Source organism: Phocoena phocoena, chromosome 10 (assembly GCF_963924675.1).
Source record: "Phocoena phocoena chromosome 10, mPhoPho1.1, whole genome shotgun sequence".
NCBI lineage: Eukaryota > Metazoa > Chordata > Mammalia > Artiodactyla > Phocoenidae > Phocoena > Phocoena phocoena.
The window spans coordinates 74365031-74391702 of NC_089228.1; the positions used below are offsets into that span (position 1 = coordinate 74365031).

Genomic DNA, 26672 nt, shown 5'->3' on the forward strand with positions numbered 1-26672 from the left:
TGGCCTGTTAGTTTTGTTGTTTGGTATTTAAAGCAGCCCAAATAAATCCTCTATGTAAAACTGTGCAAGTGAGTACGTCACCTTAGAGTGTATAGCCCATGCTGAACTGAATGTGAGGTCTTCACTGCTGATATAAAAGTGAAGGCAGAAAAAAGCAAAATGTGTTTGAATAGTCCCTGTTTACTGAAGAGACAAACCAGCTGTTAATAACATCATAATTTTAAAAAATGGAACTGGATAACTCTTTGTAAACAAATTCACTGTCCCAATTTAAGGTGTTGCTGCAGAAAGTTCAAATGACATAAGATCTCTCTCCCCTTCTCCCTGCATTCTGCCTGATGATTAAAAAGCATTAACTAGACAGTTTTACAATGCAACATGATTATGCCAACACAGAATTATGATGCTGTGCTTACAACAGCAGATAAAAGTATCAGTAATGAATTCAGCAAATTTGGATTCCACAGGCAAAGCAAAATAAACATGACCCTGAAACTTTAAACAAGTATTTTTCAGGGAAGGATTTTCAGGTGACTGAGATTTTCTTTATGACATCTTTGAATAGCTTATAGTGTTTTTAAGATACCTTAAAAATATTTCCAGAAAACCATGAAGAGTTATATACTGGATAAGAAATCCATATATTGACTCCCTTTAAACATTATCAGTTTAAAAATGTGAGCACTTGTTAGATACTGTTAGCGAAACGACTTTTGGGCAAAAAATTCTTACTATTTCTCTTTTGAGCCAAGACTATTGGAGGTCTGTGTAGATCGTTATTAATAACTGCTATATCTGTGAATGAAAACTTCTCAAATAAAGAGAAGTGTGTAAATAAAATAAAATATGGAAATAAAGTAGATACTGTGATGAATATAACATTACATCATAACTTTGATTTTCAAACACCTTCACTCTTCGTATTGAATGAGATTTTAAGAGTGGATCTTCTACATTCAGAGTTGCTGGAATATTTGACAAAGAAACCCTTCTCTCATGGAGGTTTAATACCTCTTGCAACACTTGTCTTCTACGCAATGTAGTTTAGGAAATGCTATCTCACATTTTCAGGATAAGACTGCTTAAACAGTTAAGAATAGAGGCCAGTCTGCAAAGACGGAGTTTAATGAGGAGGATTAGTGAGAATTCATTGAAGCCTGTGGTCCCAGTTAACCACAGAGTATTTAGCTCCTGTCCACAGACAGAGCTCTGGTACTTACAATGTAACCTTCAGCTGTTACTTGATTTTTCTCTAAATATCCGTTTTCTCATCTACAAAGTGGGGATAACAACACTCATCTTGCTATGCTATAAGAATAACACAATGCAGGTGAAAAGTTTCTTTAAAAATATTATATAAGCTATTATTTGATCACCCAACACTTTTCTCGGATTCTAATGATTTTCTCTCCCAAATTCTTCTAATGTTTTTATTACCACATTTCAAACATTCTATCCCTAATTCTAAATTGAACACTGTGTTAGTTGAACCATATAAAATTTCTGATACTCAACTGTTTATGACCTAGGGAAACTGTTATTTTATATAATTTGACAGAATAAGTTTTGTAACTGTAATTTCTGCCCCACCTTATTTTAAAATTAAAAGCAACTAAATTAAAATATTTACATTTTTTTCTAGAGAAGGCTCACTTTTAGGTTAGTCTTATATGATAAATATACCACATTAGTTTTCTTCTGAGAACCAGTGGCCCATAACTATGAAAAAGTACTCGGTTCCAACCTATAGTGATAGACTTAGTACTTCCAAAAAATTTATTGAGAAATTCTTACTTCCAGTAATTTACATTTGAAAAGTACTCTAATATTTTGTGACATTTAATTTTCCAGGTAGAACACATAAAATGCAGACAAAATCTAATGCACTCAAGACATAAGAATTATTCATGAATGTGAAATTCTAGATCAAAATAGTCAAAGCAATCTGCTATGCCATTTTTGTTTTCAAAAGTTTAATGTGAGGGATTCTTAAAGGAAATTTTTTATTTTGATCCTTATTTGTCTATTTGAACAATTCTGAAGGACCAATGATATGAGAGCATCCCTAGCACCCCTAATAGACATATATACATCAAGCTAAATGGCCACAGTGGAAGAGCAGTCAGCTGAGAGTCAGGAGGCTGGATTCCAGGGTCAGCCCCGGCATTCACTTACAAGGTGCCACTGGGTACAAGGCAAAGCATCTCTGAGACTGAGTTTAACTGATTTTCTCAAGTCTTAGCCAGTTTTAAAATACTTAGCCAGCTGTCTCACAATTGAATACAGTTGAGTGGATTTTGAAGCCACTCACTTTTAGGGATGCATTTAAGGTACCATTTAGATGAATGACCATGCTTAAGTGAGAAATTTTATTGTTTTGCTATTCTACTTCAATAGAAAGACACCTGATAATATGTAAGCTTAGGGGGGGTGAGATATTTTTCTACTGTGAATATCACTCAGGAGAAACTAGAATATATTTAGGCATTACACACGGGATTATGTCATCGCATTTGGTGTACACAGTTTGCTTTCTCTGGCTTTCAAAATTATAGACCTGGTTTTCTATCAGCCATTTCCAGCACTTCTCGCTGAGGGCTGGGATTGGGCTTCAGAGTAGGTAACCATGGGCACCACCCACTGCTTGTACACAGCAAGGATCCAGATAAAACACATGTCTGACCATCTTTTTCATGATAGACAACACAGTCCACTGGGTTACTCTTTGGGGGTCTTTTCTCTGAGAGAAAAAACAAAATGCTCTAACTATAAAAGGCTACTTCATTCTCAAAATTTTTAAATGCTTCTTCCTTCTAGACCCACATAATTATAAGACCTTTTTTTTAAAAAAAACCATTACCAAAAGCATTTGAATTTTTAGGCTGCAAGAAAATACTCTTCAGTTAAATAATTAAATTCAATTAAAACAATTAAATACCAGTTAACTGTCTGATAGGACAATTCATTTAAAGCTTTCGCTAAACTTTTTTTTTAGGCCCTGAAGCTCTTTTTAATGTAAGTTTTATTCTATCCTTTATTTTTCTATATTTTCTTAATTTTCTAACATCCTAGCATTACTTTCATAATCAGTAAAATGGGGAAATTTTAAAAACTGAGAAAAATGAGGCTAGTAATAATTAATGTTTAAAAAATGATCACCAACTTTGATATACACATCTGTCTCTGAAAACCTTTTTTAGTAACTTACACAAACATATAAATTCATATAAACTGAATGTGACGCAGCTTTATAAATCTGAGGCCGTGCTGTTTGTTCCTTAGATTTCTATTTCACAGGAGCTAGTATGCAAAAATCAAGTGGACACTATGTACACTCAGTTACTGAGACCTTATTTTTTAACATGACAGTGGTGATAAAAAAAATCCATTAAAGTTCCTCAACCACGATTAATTCAAAAAGTGAAAATGAACATTAATTTATTCTCAGGAACAATAATCTTTAAATAGTATTTAAGTTTTAATGGTATAAATTATAAGTCTGTAAAGAAATCACATTATAATTCGAGTTTTAGTTTCTTCTAGCATTACAAAGTGAGGCCTCTGTGTTTGTTTGTATGTCTGTGTGGTTGGTGGTGGGGGGAATGGTTTCTATTTTAGTCCGTTTGTATCCTTATCTGAAACCTTTTAGAAAATATACTACAGCTACTAGTGCTATGATGACTTCCACTATTATTAATATAATACATTAAGAGCTTACCACTCAAGTTCATAGTACTCGTTGGATTCTATCATGAGGTAGGTTCTATTCTACCAGAGAGAGGTTAAGAAACTTCCTTACGCTACTTTGCTAGTAGGTGCAGAGCTGGGATCTGAATCTGGGCAATTCGGCTCTAGAATCAACAGTCTTAATCACCACACAATATAACCTCACGTAACGCCAACTACGATGAGTAAAAGGACAAGATAAGATGACAAGCATCAAAATGACTGAGGACACCCCCAGTTTGCATAAGTACTCTAAAGTAATGACTACACATCACAGACTGAAGCGATTTTCAGAATTATTTAGGAAAAAACAAATAATAAGCAAAAGGTAAACTAGTCTCTTTAAATGTTCTTTAGCATGTGTATATGGAGGATCAGGAATACAGGGGTGGGAACAGTTGCAAAAAAATCTAATGAAGAGCTTAATGTCAGGAAAATTACTTTAATCTTCTAGATATGATACTCCCTTCTGATCTTCTGCATAGGATTAAGAATAAATAAGAACACAGAAAAGAAATAAGTCATCGATTAAAACCAACATGCCAAAGACAGCATAGTTATAATTGGTTGAGTGGGGATGGGTAGTTTATAAGTGTCTCCATAGCCCTCAAATGAGTGGCAGGAAACTGATGTTTCCGCCATGAGGCCCCTTCTCTCTCCACTCCAGCAGCTACTCAGTGCAAAGCATTGTTTGTACTCTTTTCTCCCCCCCACCTAATGTGGCTTTAATTATTCCTTTCTTCTATCATTTCAACTAATTCCCAAGGGGAAGAACTCACTTCCAATTCTTTATACAATGAATTGTATTCCTGAATTTGATCATCGAAAGTCATACAGTAGAAGACAGAATGATACCTCACCAAAAGCAAATTTTTCTTGGCTTATTGATTGAGGTTGGAATTCAGTTGCCATGTAACCTACTGGTTCAGTCATTTTAATTCTCCAAATCAATTTCAAATTATTGGGAATTAGCTATATATCAGTCAAGTTACAGATATTCTAAATTAGACATCTCATTTATATATACATTAGACAAGCACTTGAGATTTAGAATGAAATGCTGCAAAGACAAAATCTCTGTTTCAAAAATGTAAACTAGTTGTTCATGGTCATTTTAGTTTACAAAGGAAATTTTATACTGGAGGTAAGTTAGCTCAGCCTTTCTGTATAAAAATTCAGTCTCAGTCTATGATTGCTATAGACACAGCCCACATGCCTCCTCTCAGGAGCCGCAGCTCAAAGCCTAGGAAGCAAAGTGTCCCCAGTGCAGCATAAAGTATCGTCTCAGGGAGTGGGTACCAGGGAACTCAGCATCAGCATCTCCCCAGCATCAGGAGCACCTCCTTTTAGCACTGAAGGTAGGAGGGATCCAGGACAGGTGTTCACACTGTTAACATACACAGTCTGCAAATCTATTCTACTTTAAAGAGAATTTAAAAGGCAGATTTAAGTATTGTAATATATACCAAGAAACTGTGTCTGCCTCATCCTACTACTCATGACATAAAATGGAATAGGTATATTCGGCCCTGTAGGCTGGGCATATTCTTATAACTCCAGGTAACGGAGTAGACCTTTCAAGGTGGGTCTTTTCCGAGGAGTGATGAAAACTCAGTGTCCTTCTGTGGTGGAGTTCTTTCTCATCTGCTGTTGATTTTGCTCGTCTGCTCTGGTAGCAGCTAAGTGAACCTTCAAGACCATGGCTTATTTGTTCTATTTGCCAGATCTGTTTAAACTAAGCATTTTAAAATTGCATAATTAGTTTTAAAAACCATATTGGTTATATGTTTGTTAGACAAAAATTAGCTTAAACTGTATCCGAATATATATATTCTGAATATTTCAAGTATATTTCCTGACCATATACTACAATCTTAGATTATAAAAGCAATAATACATGAGTAATAGAGCATCAGGTTAGACATGGAAGAATGAATAAACATGTACATGTACACACACACACACACACACACACACACACACACACACGTCATCAACCAAGATGGTTCTCAAGTGATCTGTCCAGTCTTTTTAAAAATAAAAGAACTTGACCACTGCCACCACTTCCTTTTGAGGAAACATCACAGACTTCATGATTAGGAGATTTTCCCCTTACATTAGATATATTTTCCTTTATTTAATTTTATCCATTACTTTTAGTTACCATTTTCGGTTATTTCTCAAAAATCCTGTTTCCCCTTGCTACTCTTTAATTACTTCTAGATATTATCGACTCTGTCTTTTTCTTCTCTCTCTGCTCCACTGCCTCAGCCTATTAGTCATTATTTGGCTCGTATCTATGGATTTGATATCTTTAATCCTTTGTTATAAATTGGTTCTTTCAACTTCAGTTGGTTCTTAAATTTTTCCAATCATCTCATATTTTTCTAAATTTCATCTCTTTTGGCTTATTGCTTTATATAGCCTCACCTGTCATGCAGGAAAAAATAAAACAAGAGATACTGATTTCATTGTTTTCAATTGTAATAATCTAAAACCATTCATGCAAAAGGATATATTGCTTAATCAGCAACATGATTAATATAAATAAGATAAATCACGTTCTTATAATATATGACAAATTTAAGACATTAATCAGAAGTAAAAATAATTGTCACCATTACAAAAAGCTTCTAGAGACATATATAAAAAGCTTTGACACATTCTTGCTGTCACACGAGAATGCATACAATTAACAATAACAATGAAAACAAAGAATGGTAAGAAGGCATTCTCTTTAACTGAAACATAAGAAAAAAGGAGATGTTATAATTTAGAAGAAATCATAACTCCTATCAACAGATAACAGTAAAATCCACTCTTAGGAAAAAACACGTATTATTTTATGTACATATGTATGTGTAATATTATACATATATATTCTGCTTTAGTATGTTAAAGCAGATGTGAGTCCAAAAAAAAACCAAACAGGGCTTCCCTGGTAGCGCAGTGGTTGAGAATCCGCCTGCCAACGCAGGGGACACGGGTTTGAGCCCTGGTCCGGGAAGACCCCACATGCCGCGGAGCAACTAAGCCCATGTGCCACAACTACTGAGCCTGCGCTCTAGAGCCCGTGAGCCACAACTAATGAAGCCCGTGTGTCTAGAGCCCGTGCTCCACAACAAGAGAAGCCACCGCAATGAGAAGCCCGCACACCACAACAAAGAGTAGCCCCCGTTCGCTGCAACTAGAGAAAGCCCGTGTGCAGCAACTGAGACCCAATGCAGACAAAAAAATAAAAAAAAAAAACCAAGAAAACAAACAAATGGTAAATTCTACTGTTCGTTAGTCATAAATCAAACCTAACTTTCTGAAAATCAAACCAATTCCTTATAAACAGAGAAGGACTTGGAGAAAGTTATACTGACATGAATAAAGTTTTTTTAAAAAAGGGCCACAAGATGAGCACTTAATTAAAACACACACACACACAGACACACACACATGGACACACACACTTTCTTTAGGCTGTTGAAATATAAAGTCTTTAATTCTCCATTAAAAGAAAAACAAAACAAACCTTGATTATAAGCTTTAAAACCATTTGAAGATGTGGAAGACTGTCTGCCTTTCAGCCTACTTCAAAGCCAGTAAAGAAATCATTTCTTCTTCTTCCAACTCAAAGTATGTTTAGGAGCAGAACATCTGATAGAAGTGGTATTGCCAATCTAACCAATTTTAAAATATAAAGTGTTTCTAGCAATATTTGGATACATATAATTTGACAAAAAAAGTTTTATAAACCTAAGCTTTAAAAAATAGAAAATATAAGCCCCAACAAAAAAAGCATAATTTGTAATTGAAAGAAAATAATATTTTGTAGAAAAAAAGTTGTCCTTCCAAAAAGAGACAAAAATGACTAACTTTTATTTCCCAAGAGAATTATGCCACTTTTATACAACAAAATTATAGTCACCACAAATTGCTTTCAACAATTCCACTGCTGCTTCATTTGACCACTTGAAAATCAAAATTCTTTCAGATTATAAATATAACTTTTTATAACTCTGTTATTACGTACTGTGAATGGGGAAAGGGGGCCAATCTTGTGGCCGTAGCGTCGAACGGCCTCTCTGATGTGGCAGGGCTGGATGGCATCGCTGTGAGCCTCAACACCACAGGCCGCAGTGCTCTGCGACAGAAAAACACATAAATTGTTACTAAATCAAAAACACACAACAGAACTATAGTGTATAAAATATGAAAATAAACTTTCATAAAATGGACGGTTTTTTCCCTTAGGATGCACATCATTGCTGCCATATACTACATCTAAAAAAAAATTCCATTAACAAATCAAAGATGACTTTTACATGACCCCTTCCTAGCAGACCAACCAAATGCAATTTTTATGCCCCCAATATTTCACCTAGGCCTACATGTCAAGGTACAGAAGAATAGCCACTTGCGTGCAGATGAAAAGTGTCATAGGGGCTTGCTGAAAGAACCACAGGAAACTGTTTTTTTAAAAAACATTTAAACATTTATTATTATAAATGTTTCTTGGGAGCCTGTTGGACATATTTCTGAAATAACCTGAGGGTCATCAATTTTAAAATTAAAAATGTAAAATTGCTATATATTTATTTATAATACTGTGGATCATCATAAAAGATCATTTCAACTTGGTTCCTAGTTTTCTAGGTATCCTCCATGCAGAAACAAAATAAAACAAAAACTTTCTATTTTAATCTGTCTCATCTGTAAAAGGCAGGTTTGAAAGTACAAAGAAACACAAGAAACAGAAAGATTATTTGCAATAAGACTATGGATATCAACTCAAGAAATGTGTGCAACATGATTTAAAAAAAATAAAATAGGGGCATTATAGTCTCATGATTCAGTTGTAGGCTCTGGCTTCCCAAATACCTGGGTCCAGATCCCAGCCATATCAGATACCAGTTCTCTCAAGTTATGTAGTATCTCTGCACTTTAGTTTCCTCATCTGTAAACTGGATAATAATTATAATTGCTCTATAGGGTTGCTGTGAAAATTAAATGAGTTTGATATGTGTAAACCACTTAGAACGGTGCCTGACACATGTTAGCTATTAACAACATTAGGCTATTATTTACATTAAAAATGGAACCTCCATGTTCTTGAAATGATAAGCTAATTTACTTAAAAGTGCAGTGGATACCAGATGCCAGGTCATCAACATTAAAGAATCAAGAGAAAGAAATAGTAGCCTGTGTGTTACTATAACTCTGGTCTAGAGGTACCACTCTCAGAATTCCTTATAGGAGTATATCTAGTACAACCTCTAGGGATAGCAATTTGGCAAATCTTATCAAAATGAAAAAACACAACCCTTTTTGACCCAATAATTTCACCTCTAAGAATTTATCCTACGGACACATTACACGGTACAAAATAATAGATAGATAGGTAGATATTCACCGCTGTGCTATCTGAATCCATGAAGCAAATGTTCATCAACGAGAGAACAATGAAGTCAATTATGATACATTCATTCAATGCAACAGAAACCAAAGCAACACCAAAAAGAATGAAGCAGTTCCATACATATTCCTATGGAGCTATCTCTAAGATACATTGTTTGAAAAAATACTAGGTGACCAACTGGATAACTATGTTAACCAGCTGTTTTTTAAAGAAAAGCTGAACATTATATGCTCATTTAAGCTTAGAATATTTCCACAAAGGTACCCCAAAAATCAGTAACAGTGCTTATCTCTTGTAGTATAGATGGGTGTCTGGAGGACATGGGTTAGAGGAAATATTTTTCACTGTATATCCTTCTGTACCTTTTAAATATACTTTTTGTGCTTCTTCTATTATAAACTAGTAAAATAATTGTAAAAATTCCTATGAAGAGCATCAGCTAATTATCCAAGCTGAACCTGAAATAAGACTTAAAATATAAAACAAAACAGATCTTGATTATTTTTATTATTTTAACAAGATTTGAAATAAGCCAGATAGTAATTTACTCTAGGCTATCTTTCTCAATTTCATTCCAACAATACCCTAAATAACATATCAGCTATGCCCACAATAACAAGGATTAAGTTATCTTAACCCCTCACTTTGGCACTCATATAGAAGTGCACACACAGTTTTTTCTTTTTCTCTTTCTTTCTTTTTTTTAAAATTGTGCTTTCCTGATTCTCATCCCAAATACTTTGTTTCAGTTGGAACATATTAGAATAAATGCAATTATCAGGTACACAGTAAGGCTAAAGACTCTTCTGTTAAGTCCACTTGGCTCCAAGATGTGAATATGACTAATACAGACTCATTATCTGCTAGGGATAACAAATACTTGTGAAGTTGGGGCATTCTACTCATTTGTGGAAATGAATGCAAATAATTAGCTGGATTTGGAATCTAAAGTTAAGTTTTCCAGTGGAAACACAAAAGGGGGACATCAAGAGGGTCAATAACCTGCAGACTAGGTGGGTGGAGAGTCCTTCCAGCACATTCTTCTGTGGAAGCTCCTTTCTGCTTGAAAATTGGATTTATTTTTCATTTCTTTTCTCCATGGCCAATGGAGAGTCTACTCTTCCTCTACTTTCCCCAATAAATTTGGTTCTGGTATAGAACATTTTGGTCAAAATCTCTCAGAACCTCTGGCATGGCGATCCAATGGGACTTGAGAACACTGAAGTAGGAAGCATAAGTTAGAAACTACTTGTGGTTGCTATTTGTAAGATGTGGTAACACGTAAGCCAGGCCTGTTTGAATCATGTTATAGCTGCTAAAAAGAAGCTAACCTACATAAAAATAAAAAGATTCACTTTTGTGAAAAATGTCATTAAAATTTCTATCTTGCCAGTTTCAGGTTTACCTGCTATAATTAAGCAACTGCAAACATCAGCATAAGTTACTATGTGCACTTCTACACTTTCCTGATTTGCCTATTGAGTTCTTCGGAAGGAAATCTTTAAATCTGAAATGTTGTATTCGCGGTATGGTTTCTACCACAATAAGTATCTTCTCATTTCTGTAAATATCTAGTCCCTCACCAAGGTACTCGAAATCTGTTTAAATTCAAAATTCATATTAAGTTTAGAATTTTTACTTCAGCAGTGACTTCATAAATCTTGTAATAGTCTTCAAAATTGTTACAGGATTAGCGTTAAATTTGTGTATTTGCTACCTAATATAAAAATATTATATGTTATAAATACATATAAAGAATATTATATTTATGTACCAATTCAGCTTTCTCATTCTGCTTGTGCCCACATTATAGAATATTCTTTAAGTTTTCAAAAATGAAACCCACATGTTTGATAAAATACTGAGTGCTGTTGTCTATAGTGTGTTTTGTCAAAATCTCTGTGGGGACTAAACTCTTTATTTCCTAAAGTCAAGTACAAGTACAAGGTGCTTCATAAAGTTCTTCATATGTCAGGTACTCTTCCTCTTGGCTACATTCATACTCCATTCTTGTATTCTTCCATTTCATTTTTATTTATGTCTTTTTATTCAGAAACTGTTGCTGGGTACTGGAAGCTGAAGTATCATATAGAGTCCTCCATGCTTCCCACATTTGAGTATTGTCCCTCTGCTTGTACTTGCTGGCTTGTATTGAATAAAATTCCCCAACAGCTTGAACTCTCAACTGTGGTACAAGAAGTTACATTGAAACTTTGGTTGCCCCAGGATGTCTTACAAAAGTCTGTACCTCTCCTGACTCTTTTCTTCTGAACTTAAGAGTTGTTGGGAAGAAACAGCTTTTAAAGAAATTTTATCCTTTCTCAGCCTTCCCCTTGCCGGTAATCTAATATTTAAGAAGGACCTGGAATCTCAGATAATTGCCTCTTATTCTTTTCACATCCATAATGGTGGACTAGATCTTTTGTTAAACTTGAAACATTAGATTTTACAGAGGAGTAATACGTATCTCAGGTTAGAGCAAGTGAAAGGTTAGTAGCACTATTACTGACTTCTGTCACTCACCGACCACATGGGTTGATGTATGACTTCTTTCTCCTCACTCTTGTACATAGAGCTCTCTCAGTGCTTTGTGTCTATAGAGGATTTCTTTTCAGATGAAGTTGGGCCATTCTTTGGCCAAAGGCTATAGTATAATACAGTTAATTTTCTCATTTCAAAACTTAATTGAGATGTTAAATTTGTCATTCTATATAACTAGGAAGAGATTTTTGTTTTAACTAAGGAAATTAAAACTAAAAAAGGTATTGAAGAGAAGACAAGAAAGAATCACCAAATTCAAGGATTCATAATTATAAAATTTTGAAAAAAACACACTATATTATCTATTCTAAACTTCCCCAACTCCTTCCCTACGTTATAGATGAGAGAGTGAAGATAAGGGACACTCCCATGATTAAAATGATAGTATTAAGATATGGTTATACATCAAATCCCTTGGCTTCTAGTACACATAGCTAGTATATAATAGAGGCTTTATTATTTTACGTAGAATGAACTGCACCATGTTACCAACATAGCTGAGGTTTCCAGTGAGTAAAGATCAAAATATAGCAAGAGCTTGAACGTAGAAAGATGTGGATGAGTAAATAGAGAAAAAATTAATTATTTTATGTATGCATAATAACCAGGTTAATTACAACTTCCTACATACTTTGTAAAGAAAATCCACTGAAGAGGTCTTTTAGGTAACATTTTATTAGCCTAGTTTTATTTATTGAATGAGTTGGAGAGCACTACAGCTGAAAATCTTTAAAACTACTTTATAATATAGAAGTTCCTTATAGTTCAGAGTTTCCCTTTATAAATAATCAGTGAGCTCTGTCATTTTGAAAACAAAAGGGGGAGTTCAGATGTGAGGATGAAATTTAAATCTGCTTACTATCAGTTATAAAATTATATCTTGGCATAGCTCCACTACTAGTAATGGCAAATGGTTCCTATTGTGCCAACGAACTTGTAGATAAAAGTAGAAAGTTTGGACAAATTATAAAAAACAAGTATCTGAAAGCAAAAGAGACCGATCTAACACAGGCAGAAACTGAAAGGCGGCGTACCTATATTTAGAAGAAGGGAATGGCTGTGGGTTGAGTTTTCTGTTTTTACTGTTTTAGCCCAAGGGTAGGCTCCAGTCAGTATAGGGAGGACATGACCTTAGAGGCATGAAGAACTATAGGCCAGAGTTCAGGGCAACCATAGTATGCGTAAAGTGAAAAAGAAAATCCCAAAAAGGACAGAATCAAAGAAGGGAAGCTCCAAATTCAGTGTATAAATTTTACCCAGTCTTTGACTAACCTCTTAACTATTCCTTTGTGGTACCAAATCCAAAAAACCCAGGTAATCAGGTAAAGTTAAGTGAAGTGAAGAGAGAATCTAGCTGCTGAAGAGGAATTTGAGTTTGGACTTTAGAGTTCAATCTAGAAGAGTAAACTGCCTGCTTAACACACATACGCACACACCACCACCACCACCAACTCTCTTCATAGGAATATAACAGAATCTGAAATCGCTACAATATATTACTCACAATGTCCAGGATATAACTTAAAATTACTAGACATGCAACAATACAAGAAACTGTGACGTATACTCAATGGAGACTAAAATAATCCAGGTATTTAATTTATCATACAAGGATTTTAAAGCAGCTATTATGAAATAAAATAAACTTGTAATAAATCATAAAAAATAATAGCACAGGGAGATCAGCTCGGTGCTTTGTGACCACCTGGGGGGGTGGGATAGGGAGGGTGGGAGATGCAAGAGGGAACAGATATGGGAACATATGTATATGTATAACTGATTCAGTTTGTTATAAAGCAGAAACTAACACACCACTGTAAAGCAATTATACCCCAATAAAGATGTTAAAAAAAATAAATAGTAGAAAAATGTAAACTACAAAAAGAAATCAAAAGGAAATTATACAACTATAAAATAAAATATCAGAACTAAGACATTACTGGATGAGTGTTAAGATTGAAGCTGACAGTGGATAGAGTTTGGAACATAAAGGAAGATCAATAGAAGTTATCCAATCTGAAGAACAGAGAGAAAAGATTGAAAGAGAAATTAAACAGAGCTTCAGGAATATGTGGAACAATATCCGAGTAACTAATGAATATGTACTTGGAGTCTCAGAAGGGGAGAAGAGGGAGCATGAGGCAGACAAAATATCTTAAGAAATAATTGCTGATAATCCCCCCCAAATTTAAAAACATTTCATTTTCAAGAAGCTCAGTGAACCCTAAGCAGAATAAATACAAAAGAAAACCATTTCTATGGATATCATGGCCAAACTGCTGAAAACCAAAAATAAAGATACAATTTTGAAAGCATCCAGAGAAAAGTAACACATTACGTACACAGAAACAAAACTACAAAATCTACTGACGTGATTAAAAGAAAAAGGATGCTAGAAAACAGTGGAATGATGTAATTAAAGTACTGAAAATGAAACTGCCAATCCAGAATTCTATAGCCAGGGAAAATATATTCCAGAAATGAAGGAAAAGTAAAGATATTTTCAGAAAAATGAAAATTAAGAGAAACCACTACCAGCCAGCATGTGCTATAACAAGTGCTAAATAAAATTTAGTAGAACAAAAAAGGAAAATGATATCAGAAGGAAAGTCTGATCATCAAAAAGAAATAGAGGGACAGTGGAAACAGTAAATGTTAAAGTCATTTGATTACTTAAGGCAAAAATAGTGTTATGGTTTATAACATGTCAACGTAAGATGTATATCAACTATAGCATAAAGAACAAGACTAAAGTAGATAAACCTATATAAATACAAAACTCTTACATTTCATGTGAGTAAAACAGTACAATAACGACTCTAAGTACATTGAACATTTAAGGGTCTCTATTGTAGTCCTTAGCATAACCACTAAAAAATGATGCAGAGATATCACTAAGAAATCAGTAGATACATTAAAATGGATTTCTAAAGGAGTGTATAATTAAACCCAAAAGAAGATAGGAAAGAAAAACAGAAAAAAAAAATAGAGAAAACAAGTAGCAAAATAGCTGACCTAAATCCAAACCATGTCAATACACACATTAAGCATCACAGATTTAAAGACTAAAATTAAAAGATACAGAAAGAAAGGAAAAAGAAGAACCAACAATTTTTTGTTTACAAGAGATGTACTTTACATATTAAAGATACAGCTTTACTGAAAGGAAATGGAGAGAAAAACATGTATCATTTAAATAGCATAAGAAGGCTGGAATGGCTACATTAATCAGATAAAACAGTTCAAGATGGATAGTATTGCCAGTGATGAAAAGAGAGATTTCATAAAGATAAGTAAATGGAGAGATATGCCATGTTCATGGATTATAAGACTTGGTATTGTGAAGACATTTATATCCTCAAATTGATGTAAGATTTCAATCCAATCCCATTCAAAATCCCACTAGGCTTTTCCTTTTTCTTTCTGTCTTTCTATATATCCCTCTCTTTCTTTCTTTTTCTGGGTAGAAACTAAATTTTAATTCTAAAATTTACATAGAAATGCAAGGATACAACATATCCATATTAAACCTGAAAAATAAAGTTTGAGGACCTACACTACCTGACTTTGAGACCTCCTATAAGCTACAGTGATCAAGGCAGATGACAATGACAAAAGAACTGACAAGTCAATAAAACAAAATCAAAATCCTAGAAATAAATCGACACAGATAAACGGTCATTTGAATTTCAACAAAGCCACCAAAGCAATCCAATGGGAGAAAAGAGTCTTCAACAAATGGTTCTGCAATAACTAGATATATGTAAAAAAGCGAACATGGCCTCAACTCATAAAAGACACAAAACTTAATCTGACTCGGTTAATGGAACTTAACATAAAAGGTAAAGCTAAAAAGCTTCCAGAAGAAAACACAGGAGAACATCATCATGAATTGGGAGTAGCCAAAGCTTTCTTAGACAGAACACAGAAAACAATAAACAAAAGAAAAAGTTGGATAAATTAGACTTCATTAGAAGTTCAAAACTTCTGCTCAACAAAATACACCATTAAGACAATGAACAGGTGAACTACAAACAGAGAGAAAATATGTGAAAAACACATATTTGACATAGGATTGTTATACAGAATATATAAAGAACTCCTACAAATTGTAACAAGAGACAACCCTACCTCAAGAATGTTGTGTAAAATATTTGAAGAGGCTCCTCCTTGAGGAAGATATATGAATGGCCAATCGGCACATGAAAAAATGCTCAGCATTATCAGTCACCAGGAAAATACAAACTCAGACTAGAGTGAATTATTATTAAATATCCATCAGAATGGTTAAAAGTAAAAACAATGACAACACCAAATGTTGATGAGCACGTGGAGCAACTGAAATTCTCATATATTGCTAAGAAAGTATAAAATGATACAACCATTTGGGAAAAAAATTCTTGCAGTTTCTTTAAAAACTGAACACGTAGCTACTCTATGACCCGGTAATTTCATTCCTAGCTATCTACCGAAGAGAAATGAAAGCATTTGTCCATAAAGACTTGTACAATAATGCTTATAAAAGGTTTATTCATAATACCTCAAAAACTGGAAATAGCCTAGGTGTCCACCAAAAATGAGAATGAGTAAACAGATACATACAAGCAACTTACTCATCAATAAGAAAGAATAAATTATACTTATACTGAAAAACATAAACTTCAAAAATGTCCTGAAAGAAATTTCACACAAAAGAGCATACATACTATATCCTCTTTATATGAGGTTCTGGAATGGAAAAAACTAATGTATGATGAAAAAAAACAGAACAGTGTTTGCCTTTCTGAGGATGGTGACAGGATTGTCTGGAGGAGGTATGAAGGAACTTTCTGAACTGATGGTAATGTTTTTTATCTTGAGAGGGGATTAGAAAACAACAAATTTATACATTTGTCAAAATTCATCAAATGGTATACTTAAGAATTGAGTGGTATACTGAATATAAATGTTACCTTTAAAAAAAAGGAACCATAAACAAATTATACATAATGAAGTGTTTAGGAATGAAAAGTAAGCTGATGTATGCAGCATACTTTTCAATGTATTAAAAAAAATGAACAGATGGATGGATTAAAGAACAACTGGACGCATATATATAGTAAATGCAAATATAGTAAATATATAGTTAATATATTAAATATAGTAAAATGTTAACTGTAGGCTTCCCTGGTGGCACAGGGATTAAGAATCCGCCTGCCAATGCAGGGGACATGGGTTTGAGCCATGGTCCGGGAAGATCCCACATGCCACGGAGCAACTAAGCCCGTGCGCCACAACTACTGAGCCTGTACTCTAGAGCCTGTGAGCCACAACTACTGGGCCCACGTGCCACAACTACTGAAGCCTGCACATCTAGAGCCCGTGCTCCGCAATAAGAAGCCCGCGCACCGCAACGAAGAGTAGCCCCCCACTCGCCGCAACTAGAGGAAGCCCGAGTGCAGCAACGAAGACCCAACACAGCCAAAAGTAAATAAAAAAACAAACAAAACAAAACAAAAACAACACATTGAGATACCACTACTCAAAAAAAAATACCTTAAAAAATGTTAATTGTAGAATCTAGATGGCAGATGTATGGTATTCGCTCTACAATTCTTTTAACTATTTTGTGTTTGAAAATTTTTATATTAGAAAAACTCAATTATCTTGCTATAAACTGGTTGCTTCTAAAAATCAGATTTATGAGAAAAATAGAACACATTTTCCATACTCAACAAGACCTCTCCATTCTGCACCAAAAAAGAAAAAAGAAAGGAAAAAAAAAAGAAAAAGAAAAAATATCACTGACCTTTTTTCTCTTCCTTTGTTTGGTTTTAGCTGAGTCTTGTCCAGCACTCCCATTCCCTAGGGATCCTGATGTGGTTCTCCCTGAGAGCTGTGATCCAGATGATGGAGCGCTCGGTGTAGGAGGAGGTGTGTTCTCAGGAGAGTCTGGGTAGGACCTTAGGCAAGACCCCTGTCCAAAGAGATGTGGCTTTGAAATCAAGCAACCAGAACTTCTACTAACATTTGAGTTTGTTTAACATCTCATGAATTCAGTAATATTTGAAAGTTATAAAAACACAGTTTATTATTATCCAGTCCACAGAAATGATGCCACCATCTTACCCCTAAGGGTCTAAATATATTAATTTTTAACCTGTCTGATCATTTAGATAAAAATCAGGATTCCTCAGATACAGCTTCCAAAATTCCTGCTGATTTTGTCAAATAGAGATATTTTTACTGAGAAGTTTTGTCAGTGTTTCAAACTTACTCAAAAGGAAGTTCTAAACTTTCCCCCCAAACAGGATGCCTTGCAGATATCCTTTGTAACATGGTGACCAGCCTTCGCCTAGTAACTCAAACTCAGTGCTTTAGGGTCACTGTAGATAGATCTCTAGCTCCTCCGACACCTAGTTCCTTCCTTCATTCCGAATATGCCTCCTATCTATCTGCTTTCTTTGGTTATGACTGCAAGTCTGTTCTCTCTTCCATGTGGAAGCACTTCAAATATTGAAGACTGTTTATTTCACAGCCTCTTCTCTTCTATAGGTCAAACACCTCAAGTTCCTTTCACCACTTATTATGAGACATGCTTTCAGGTTCCTCCTCCCGCCCATTACTCTCCTTTAGACATCCTTCACTTTGTCAATATCCATCCTATAGGATGGTGCCTAAACATTGGAACAAAACAAAAAACATTTTCTTTTCAGTAACATCACAATGTTGGCTCCTAAGAAATATACAGGCAAATAAAAGTTTCTAAGTCTTTTTCATGTATGGTATTGTTAATTCTACATTATCCTCATACAATCTGCTGGCCTACAATTCTCTGTAATGTATTTTAAAAATTATGTTAGGCTTGGTAAAATGTTTTGCTGAAATTCAGATATTGTTTTCAATAGCATTTCTTTGATCTTCTTGCCTAGAAACATCAAAGAAGGAATAGACCGAATGTGGCATGAGTTGTTCTTAGAAAAAACAAGGTAACTCCTAGAGATCATTGCTTCCAGTATATGAACCATATATTAGAAAACAAAATCTAGAAAATTAACTCAAATTAAAATTAACCTTGATAATCTGAGAAACCCAAGCTTAACTAGCTCAGTTCCTTATATAGTTAGTATTCAAGAACGATAATTATTAAAATAGAATACACTGTGTGAACTCCATGCCTTGAGTTTCCAATTCCAAGCTACTGTACATAGCACCTCCATCTGGATCTTCTTAAAATACCCTTTTGAATTCATCAACCTTTAGCCAAGAAACTTTCAATTCTTCCTTAATAACTCTAAGCGTCTAAGGCCTTCATTTTCTAATCTAACTCCCCACCACCCCTTCTCAGTGAATTCTTGGCTTGAATATTTTAATCACAGTTTCTTCCCCCCAGCACAATTACACTTATGCTGCCTCTGAGGCCTAGAGTATTTTCCCCACTTTTACCATCTCATAAAAGTCTTATTTTTCCTTCAACACTCAACTTCCTCTCTGAAGTCTTCTTTCATGGTAATTAGGGAGTTGTTTTTAATCTCTGAAATTTCTGTCTACGCCACTCATTTGGAAATTAGTACATACAATCTTGAATTGTTTGTTTGCTCGTTAATTTACTTCCTTGGTTGTTTTACAGAATGTTCTATCTCCCTAAATACAGATATTAGTCTCAGAGCCCCCATTTGTACCTAATTTGGTAAAGCCCTTAAAGCAGGCCCTTGATAGTGGTTGCTGATTTGCAATGTTGATGTGTAAGATTCCTTCTCTAGAGTGGCCATTCTTTTTGTGTCGTGTCAGGTAATAAAGGGCAGAAAGACTTCCAGTCTCTCCGAATGTTCATTCTGACCACCAGTCACGTTGAAGGAGGGGTGTCTGGCAAGTCAGGGAAAAGCTTGAGGCTTGTACTAACATATTTAGCCAGGATACTTCCTGACACTCATGCTCCCACCTCCCAGAGAGCCCAGGAAATTCAGCACACATAAGCCATCTTTCTTAACGGCTGGGTAGCTGGGAATAGCAGCTGTGGTTGCTGAGCAGTTGCCCAGGGCAGCTTGGCCACCCTGGAGAACCGAGAAAGTGGGAGGGACATAAAGAGTTTTCCTAGCCACGTAAGCAATCCCTTGAATGTTAAGGGAAAACTAGGCTTGTTATGTTCACTGTAAATTTCTTCAATTAGAAATGTTACAACGAATTTGTCTGATGTTAATGAAAAGCATACTTATACACATATTCATAAAGTGAACATGTATCAAAGACAGTTTAAAGGGTGTTCTTTGACATCATAATTTGGGTTTGTAACATAAAGAAAACAAATAGTGTTTAATCAACTGGGTAAGCTTTAGGGACTTTTAAAGTATATTCGCTGATAATAATGTATGACCTTTTCCAAGACAAAAATGGATTTTTAATGAGCATAAACATTTTAATTCCTACTTAAGTTCTAAGCCAATCTGGTTCTACAAGGGGCATAAAAAGATGTCAAACTTTTGGCATGTAATAAGATATAGGCATATATCTTTATATATTTTATATGTATCCTAGAGCAGAGATATACCTAAATTTGGAGTTTACTGGGTTCACAGATCCCTTGTATCTGCAGAATGGTTTCAGAAGGTCTCTCAACACCCTGAAATTGTGTACAAAATCTGCAAATGTCTTTATGGAGAAAGGATTTACAGTTTTCTTCAGATTCTTTGAATGGCTTAGCCATTTTCAGGTTATATGTTTCACCCAACTTGATCCAAAGTTCACCTCACAATTATACATGCAGATGTTAACCTAACCTCCTTGCTGCCTTCTCTATGGTCATTAGGTTGAATTATATGAAACTGATGTTTATGTTAGTAAAAACAAAGTCAAATTATTGGCAAATTCATTAAATAGATATTACATTTCTGGTTTTTAGGCACATGCTGCTTAAAGAGAATATTTTTTATGCCCCAAATGACACACAGTTATTACACAAAGTCTTAAAGTTGGCAAGATGACTTACAGGTGGGGATCCCAGCAACATAAAGGGAATCAGAAAGGATGTGATTATCATGTGATAGGGCCAATTGAAACACAAGGATAAATGGAGCCATGCTTCTTTAAATCATGTTTAGAGATAAATCAATAACTGGAAAGTAAAACTATCAATAAATGCCAGGAATTATTATTACACAAATAATAATAATTCTCTCATCTTTGAAGCAAAAGGAAATAACTTTTCTCAATGTCATTCAATTACCTAAACCAGGTGTTTTAGGGCCAGATTGTTAGGGCCTGGTACATAGTACGTATTTGTTTGAATGCTGAATGTATTAAGATTCTTTGACTGAAGGCTATATATTCCTACACAATCTTTTTCTTAGAACTACATGTAAATACCAGACGTGAGAAAAAAATCCACAGATGGGTCAGAGACAGATTTTTTTAATACTTACCTCAGCAGAGCTGTGATACTGAATGAAGGTGGCAGAAATGGCATGGCTGAAGGGGTCTCCTGCCTTGGTTACCATGTCCTGCCTCACAAGAAGAGCCAGATCCACTAACTAGAAGATCAGAGCAATGAAACTAAAGTCACACAAATGGAAATAATCATCAGTGTCACTGAAATGGCAAAGCTAAAAGCAATATATCCCAAACGTTATTGATAATACTGTCTGCCTAAAAATCTGTATTGTGGACATGAACATATGCTTTCATTGGCTGGTAAATGGACCTACCCATGAACATAAATGATATATTCTGACCTCCTAGTGGAGTGGTTCTCAAAGTTTGTAATCACTAGGGAAACATTTTATTTAATTTTTAAAATTAATTAATTAATTTATTTTTGGCTTAGTCAGGTCTTAGTTGCAGCCCGCGGGATCTTTCACTGTGGCGGGGGCTTCTCTCTAGTTGTGGTGCAGGGGCTCCAGAGTGCACAGGCTCAGTAGTTGCGGCATGCAGGCTCTCTAGTTGTGGTGCCAGGGCTCTCTAGTTGTGGTGTGTGGGCTCCAGAGCACATGGGCTCTGTAGTTGTGGCACAGGTGCTTAGTTGCCCCGTGGCATGTGGGATCTTAGTTCCCCAACCAGGGATCGAACCTGTGTCCCGTGCACTGGAAGGCAGATTCTAAACCACTGGACCACCAGGGAAAACCTGGGAAACACTTTAAAATACATATTTCTGGGTTCCAAGCTCCAAGATTGTAATTCAGTAGGTCTGCTCTGGGGTGTAGCTGAGAAATTTACATTTTAAACAAGAACCAAGGAGATGCTGATGCTTGTAGTCTAAGAACCATGCTCTGAGAAACTAGAGGGCAGTGATTCCAGACTCAGATTTTGGTAAGCACTCAGTAGCTTGTACATTTCTAGAAAGCTGCTTTTCAAAGCTCAAAAATAATCTCTAAACAAGAGAGATGTGTACTTAGAATTCAGTGTTGAGGAAAAGTATGCAAGTATTCCATTTCTGGTTTGGCTAAAGTTGCAAGAAACAGTCACTTTTAGCCTAACACCCACCGGGGCTGAGGATGCAAAGAAACATAACTGAACTAAATTTTAGAAAATGATGAGATTATCATAGGAGAGAACTCATGGCTGTTCTCATTCCTGGTAGAGCAGCAGGTGGAAGAAGAATTGATGATGGACAGGGATAGGGAGAAAGGAGCTATATATGGACTGATACAACAGATTAGAATTCTTACCTGTGCCACAGTTTCGTACGCTAAATATGCTAAAATTTCCATAGCGACAACATTGGGCTTTATCTCCAAACTGCTGCAGTCCAACCAGTCTCGAAATTTGGAGGCTTTTTTGGCTAGCCATTAGAAAAAAAAGTATAGAAAATTTAGCTTTGGAAGTGTTTTAATACTGCATATTACTATCACAGAATGAAAAACATTTCTATTGAAAATTGCATAGGAAAAACAATGCATATAATATGCGACGTTTTTGAACTTATATTCTAGCCCCCCAAAATCCCTTATACATTTGCGTCTTTAGTATCTCTGCTACATAACACTGTATACTAAACCACTTAATGTTTAGCACTTCTTACAATGTGTCAGAATAAGTTATCATTGGCCATAGCTTATGTTCTAACAATAGTCAGAGAATTACTTGCTTGATGTAACTTTAATTTATTCTTGTGGAAAGAAAATCCTGCAAGAAAGAACCTGTGATAAAAAAGGAACATATAGAAATTGTATTTTTAATACCTTTCAAAATGTATCTATTACTTGAAGAGGCTCAAAGTTGTGAATTTAGACTTAAATAGAATAAACTGATATCTGGCCTGATCTAAATCTGTGGTTACATTTTCCTGATTGCAAAGATGTCCAGATTCTTAAGCCTGACTCTCACAACCACCCAGACTGATTCCAACCTACCTTTATATTATTCCCTATTAAAATGTCACCGGCCTTGAGTATAATCCTCTGTGTTCACCACTGCATGGGATTCTCTATCACTCTGTTTCACTCATACGAATCCTGCCCATACAAGCCAAAGGTATACATCCTCAACTCTAGTCATTTACTGAACACTTATATCATCAGAGATCCTTTTGTGTCTGCTTATAATTTCTCAAGCCACATTACAAGTTTTTTGTGGACCAACACCATGCGTCACGTCTCTCTGCACACCTAACAGTACCAAGCACGTATGGAACCTTCTGGTAAATATCTCTAAACCACCACAGTGCTGAGCAGAATCTAACTTGACATAGGTCCTTCATCAGATATTACTAATTTAACTAGTGACCCAGAGGGAAAAGATTGATGGTGAAGATTTTATCATATCTATAACATAATCATCTTTTTAAAAATCCAATGATTATTCTTTTGATTAATCTGGTCCCACAGGTCTATAAAACACTTAACAGTAACTCCAAGCATGATGTTTTGATCCTTATAGATAAAGTCTTCATGGATTCCACATACAGAAGAGTTTTCTGTGAAATAAATCACAGGAGACATTAAGTCCTGCTATCGAAGCACATATCCAAAGCTGTCAGCTGTGGCAGAATTATGATAATCCCGCTTAAAGCTATCTCCCTAAAGTAACCAATCTTCCCAGTGCTCTCTGACATGCAACATTCCATCTAACTAGTAAGCTGCAATAGCTCACAAACACTTGGTTAACATCTGTGGGATACTTCTGAAGTTCAAGTCAACAGCAGCAATTTGGCAAGATCAGTAAAACGTACCCTGTTCACTTCTCCCTTTGCAGACAGCAACGTGGAAACAGGTATTTTGTGACTGTGCTCTAAACACTTTATTTTAAAAGTAAGGGAAAGAAGAGTTCTTGGTATTCTGTCAGATCTGCCTACCTAAGCAACAGAATCATCAGCTTTCTCACTAGGTCTTACGTACTGAGAATGCAGAGGTGAGGACCATGGGTCCACCATGGTATCCCAGCACCCAGAATAGTGCCTGACATTAGCACACTCACCATAAATATTTCTAGAAGGAAGAAATGAATGAATGAATGAATAAATGAAAGATATTCCTTTAATAAAAGGGTAGGGTCCAAACTTTTCCATACATCAAAAAAGATGCATAAGACCACTTGGGTTACTACTATGCCAGCAGTCTTCCAGGTGAGGGTTCTCTGAGCTAATTCCCTCCCTGTCACGTGGAGGACTGTTTCAGAGATGGACCTTTCCAGGGTGACGCTGGTTCCAAAAAGAAGAGGCACAGATACTCTTAGTTATGATAGTTTGTTTTCACCAGAAGTAAGGGGGCATGAAACTGAATGAGTTCCTTTTCCTTCACCCCTCTTCTCAATATATCAGGAGAAAGGGTAATCCTGGAAATTGATCAACAGTCTAAATAGAATCCTGACCAAAGGTCAAAAATTCCTGGGATTATCCTCTTTCTGACACAACCTGAGTTTTCAGCCTGTGCTGGAAATAAAACTACTTTACTTAATAATTTCATATGGAAATTTAAGGTTGTCAATTCTCATACACTTTATCTTTCTCATCAGTGATCAATGGCAAAATTCAGGTTCCTCTCAATATTCCATCCTCTCATCCCTGCACACTATTTAATTATTTCTACCACATCCCTTCTTGCCAGCCTTTCCATTCCTGATCCTTCCCGCAAAGCCCTCTGTAATGCTCATTCCACTTCGAAGAAAACCTTCTGCAACTTCTATCTCTTCACAATCACTGTTCCTTGAATAAATCGAAAATAACCTTCCTCAGAGGGCATGGTTTTCCCTGGAAACTTCTATAGTAGGGGCTCCTTCTTTCTTTTCTTTTATACATATTTATTGATCGGCTACTGATTGCCAGCCTGTTCATTTCCCCATATACCCGAGGGTATATCTTCATTCTCTTTCTTTCTCCCACAGGGAAAACATTAAACAAGTAGACATCAGATTTCTAACCAACGACAGAGGCTAAAAGACAATGGAATCATGTTTTAACCAATAACTATTAATGTACAATTTCCTACTTAACTAAACTATCATTTAAGTATGAGGGCAAAATAAAGCCATTTTTAAGACAAAAATGAGTGCTTTAAGCACTTACGGAGGCTTGGGAAAAACAAAATTAGACTGAGAAGGGAAGTTTAGTTACAGGAATACCTAACAGATACTGTGGGTTTGGTTCCAGACCACCACAATAAATCAAATATTGCAATAAAGTGAGTTACACATATTTTTTGGTTTTCCAGTGCATATAAAAGCTATATATACACTATACTGTAGTCTACTAAGTGTAAAATAACATTATGTCTAAAAAAATAGCTTAATTAAAAATAATCCTGTTTGAAAAAAAATAATCTTGTTTGAAAAATGGCACCAATAGACTTGCTTGATGCAGGGTTGCCACAAACCTTCAATTCCTAAAAAAACACACTATCTGTGAAGCACAATAAAGCAAAGAGCAATAAAACGAGGTATGCCTGTAGTTACCAACTTAAAAAATTTTAAGTCAGGGTGTACTTTAGAAAAATTAAGGAGAGCAACTAAAATAACAGCAACAGAATATATAATATACAAACTGGTTGATGAAAAATGGAATGAAGAAAACCCAATCAATCCAAAGAAAAGGAAGAAAACCCAATCAATCCAAAGAAAAGGAGGAAAACCAAATAAAAAAGCACAGTAAATTGAAAACAAAATAAGACAGCATATATAAACCCAAATGTGTAAGTATTTAAATACATATAAATTAAACTCATCAATTGAAATACAAAGAGACTCCCAGATTAACTGAAAAGAAAATTTAGGTATTTGTTTACAAAATCCACACATAAAACAACAGGTTGAAAGGACTGGAAACAGGTTTATCAAATTATAACTAAATTAAAGCTTTGTGAATTAATATCAGATTTTAAAAGACTTTAAGGGAAATGACTATCTGACTTACGTAAATGTAAAAACAAAACGCTGGTGAACATGATCAGTGTCCTGGTTTTACAACTTACCCTCAGCCTATAAAGTTATAGACATGTTATTTTAAAGTGCACCAGTAGTCTCAACTAATGAGTGCTATGATCAGATATTTAAAAAGACACAAATGGCTGGATCACAATTCCTATATCTTGGTAATCTATCAGGTAAGGAATGCAAAGAGTCTGGTTCTGGAATTGCTGACCCCCTTGGACTGAGCATTCCCAACGACAGTATTGTGGCATATAAAAAAACAGATTCTTCCACGAAGGTTTCATGATGAAGCACTTATGGGTACCAAATAAAGAAATATTTTTAAATGCCCAAATCCCTCTTCTTTAAAGAAAAAAAACCTACGCATAAGATACTCTTTATACTACAATTATTTTATACAGAAATGGAATGTATTAATTTTTACTCTACTAAGTTATGAATCAAAAAATTGTTATAAAAATCAGATTTTTAAACAAAAGATGTATTAGGACGCATCAATGACTACATGTTTTAGTGTGAAACAGCACTTCTGTTCCTTTAAATAAATTAAATTTAAAATATGATTTAAAAAAATAGTTCAATAGCACCAAATGTTACTTTATAAAATGGAGATTTATGCTTATAAAAGACTTGAATGCCATTTTTAAACCTAAAATTTACAATA

General features: G+C 35.1%; 1 protein-coding gene across 1 annotated transcript in view; it reads right to left on the minus strand.

Annotated features, from left to right (window-relative positions):
• SUPT3H (SPT3 homolog, SAGA and STAGA complex component) overlaps positions 1-26672 on the minus strand; it is a 432145-nt gene that overhangs the window by 77507 nt on the left and 327966 nt on the right. Inside the window, exons 8-11 of the mRNA XM_065886432.1 lie at positions 22315-22427; positions 21073-21180; positions 17463-17630; positions 7748-7858 (exon numbers count right to left, since the gene is read on the minus strand). Coding sequence (XP_065742504.1) covers positions 7748-7858; positions 17463-17630; positions 21073-21180; positions 22315-22427 — 500 coding nt within the window. The remainder of the gene's footprint in view (positions 1-7747; positions 7859-17462; positions 17631-21072; positions 21181-22314; positions 22428-26672) is intronic.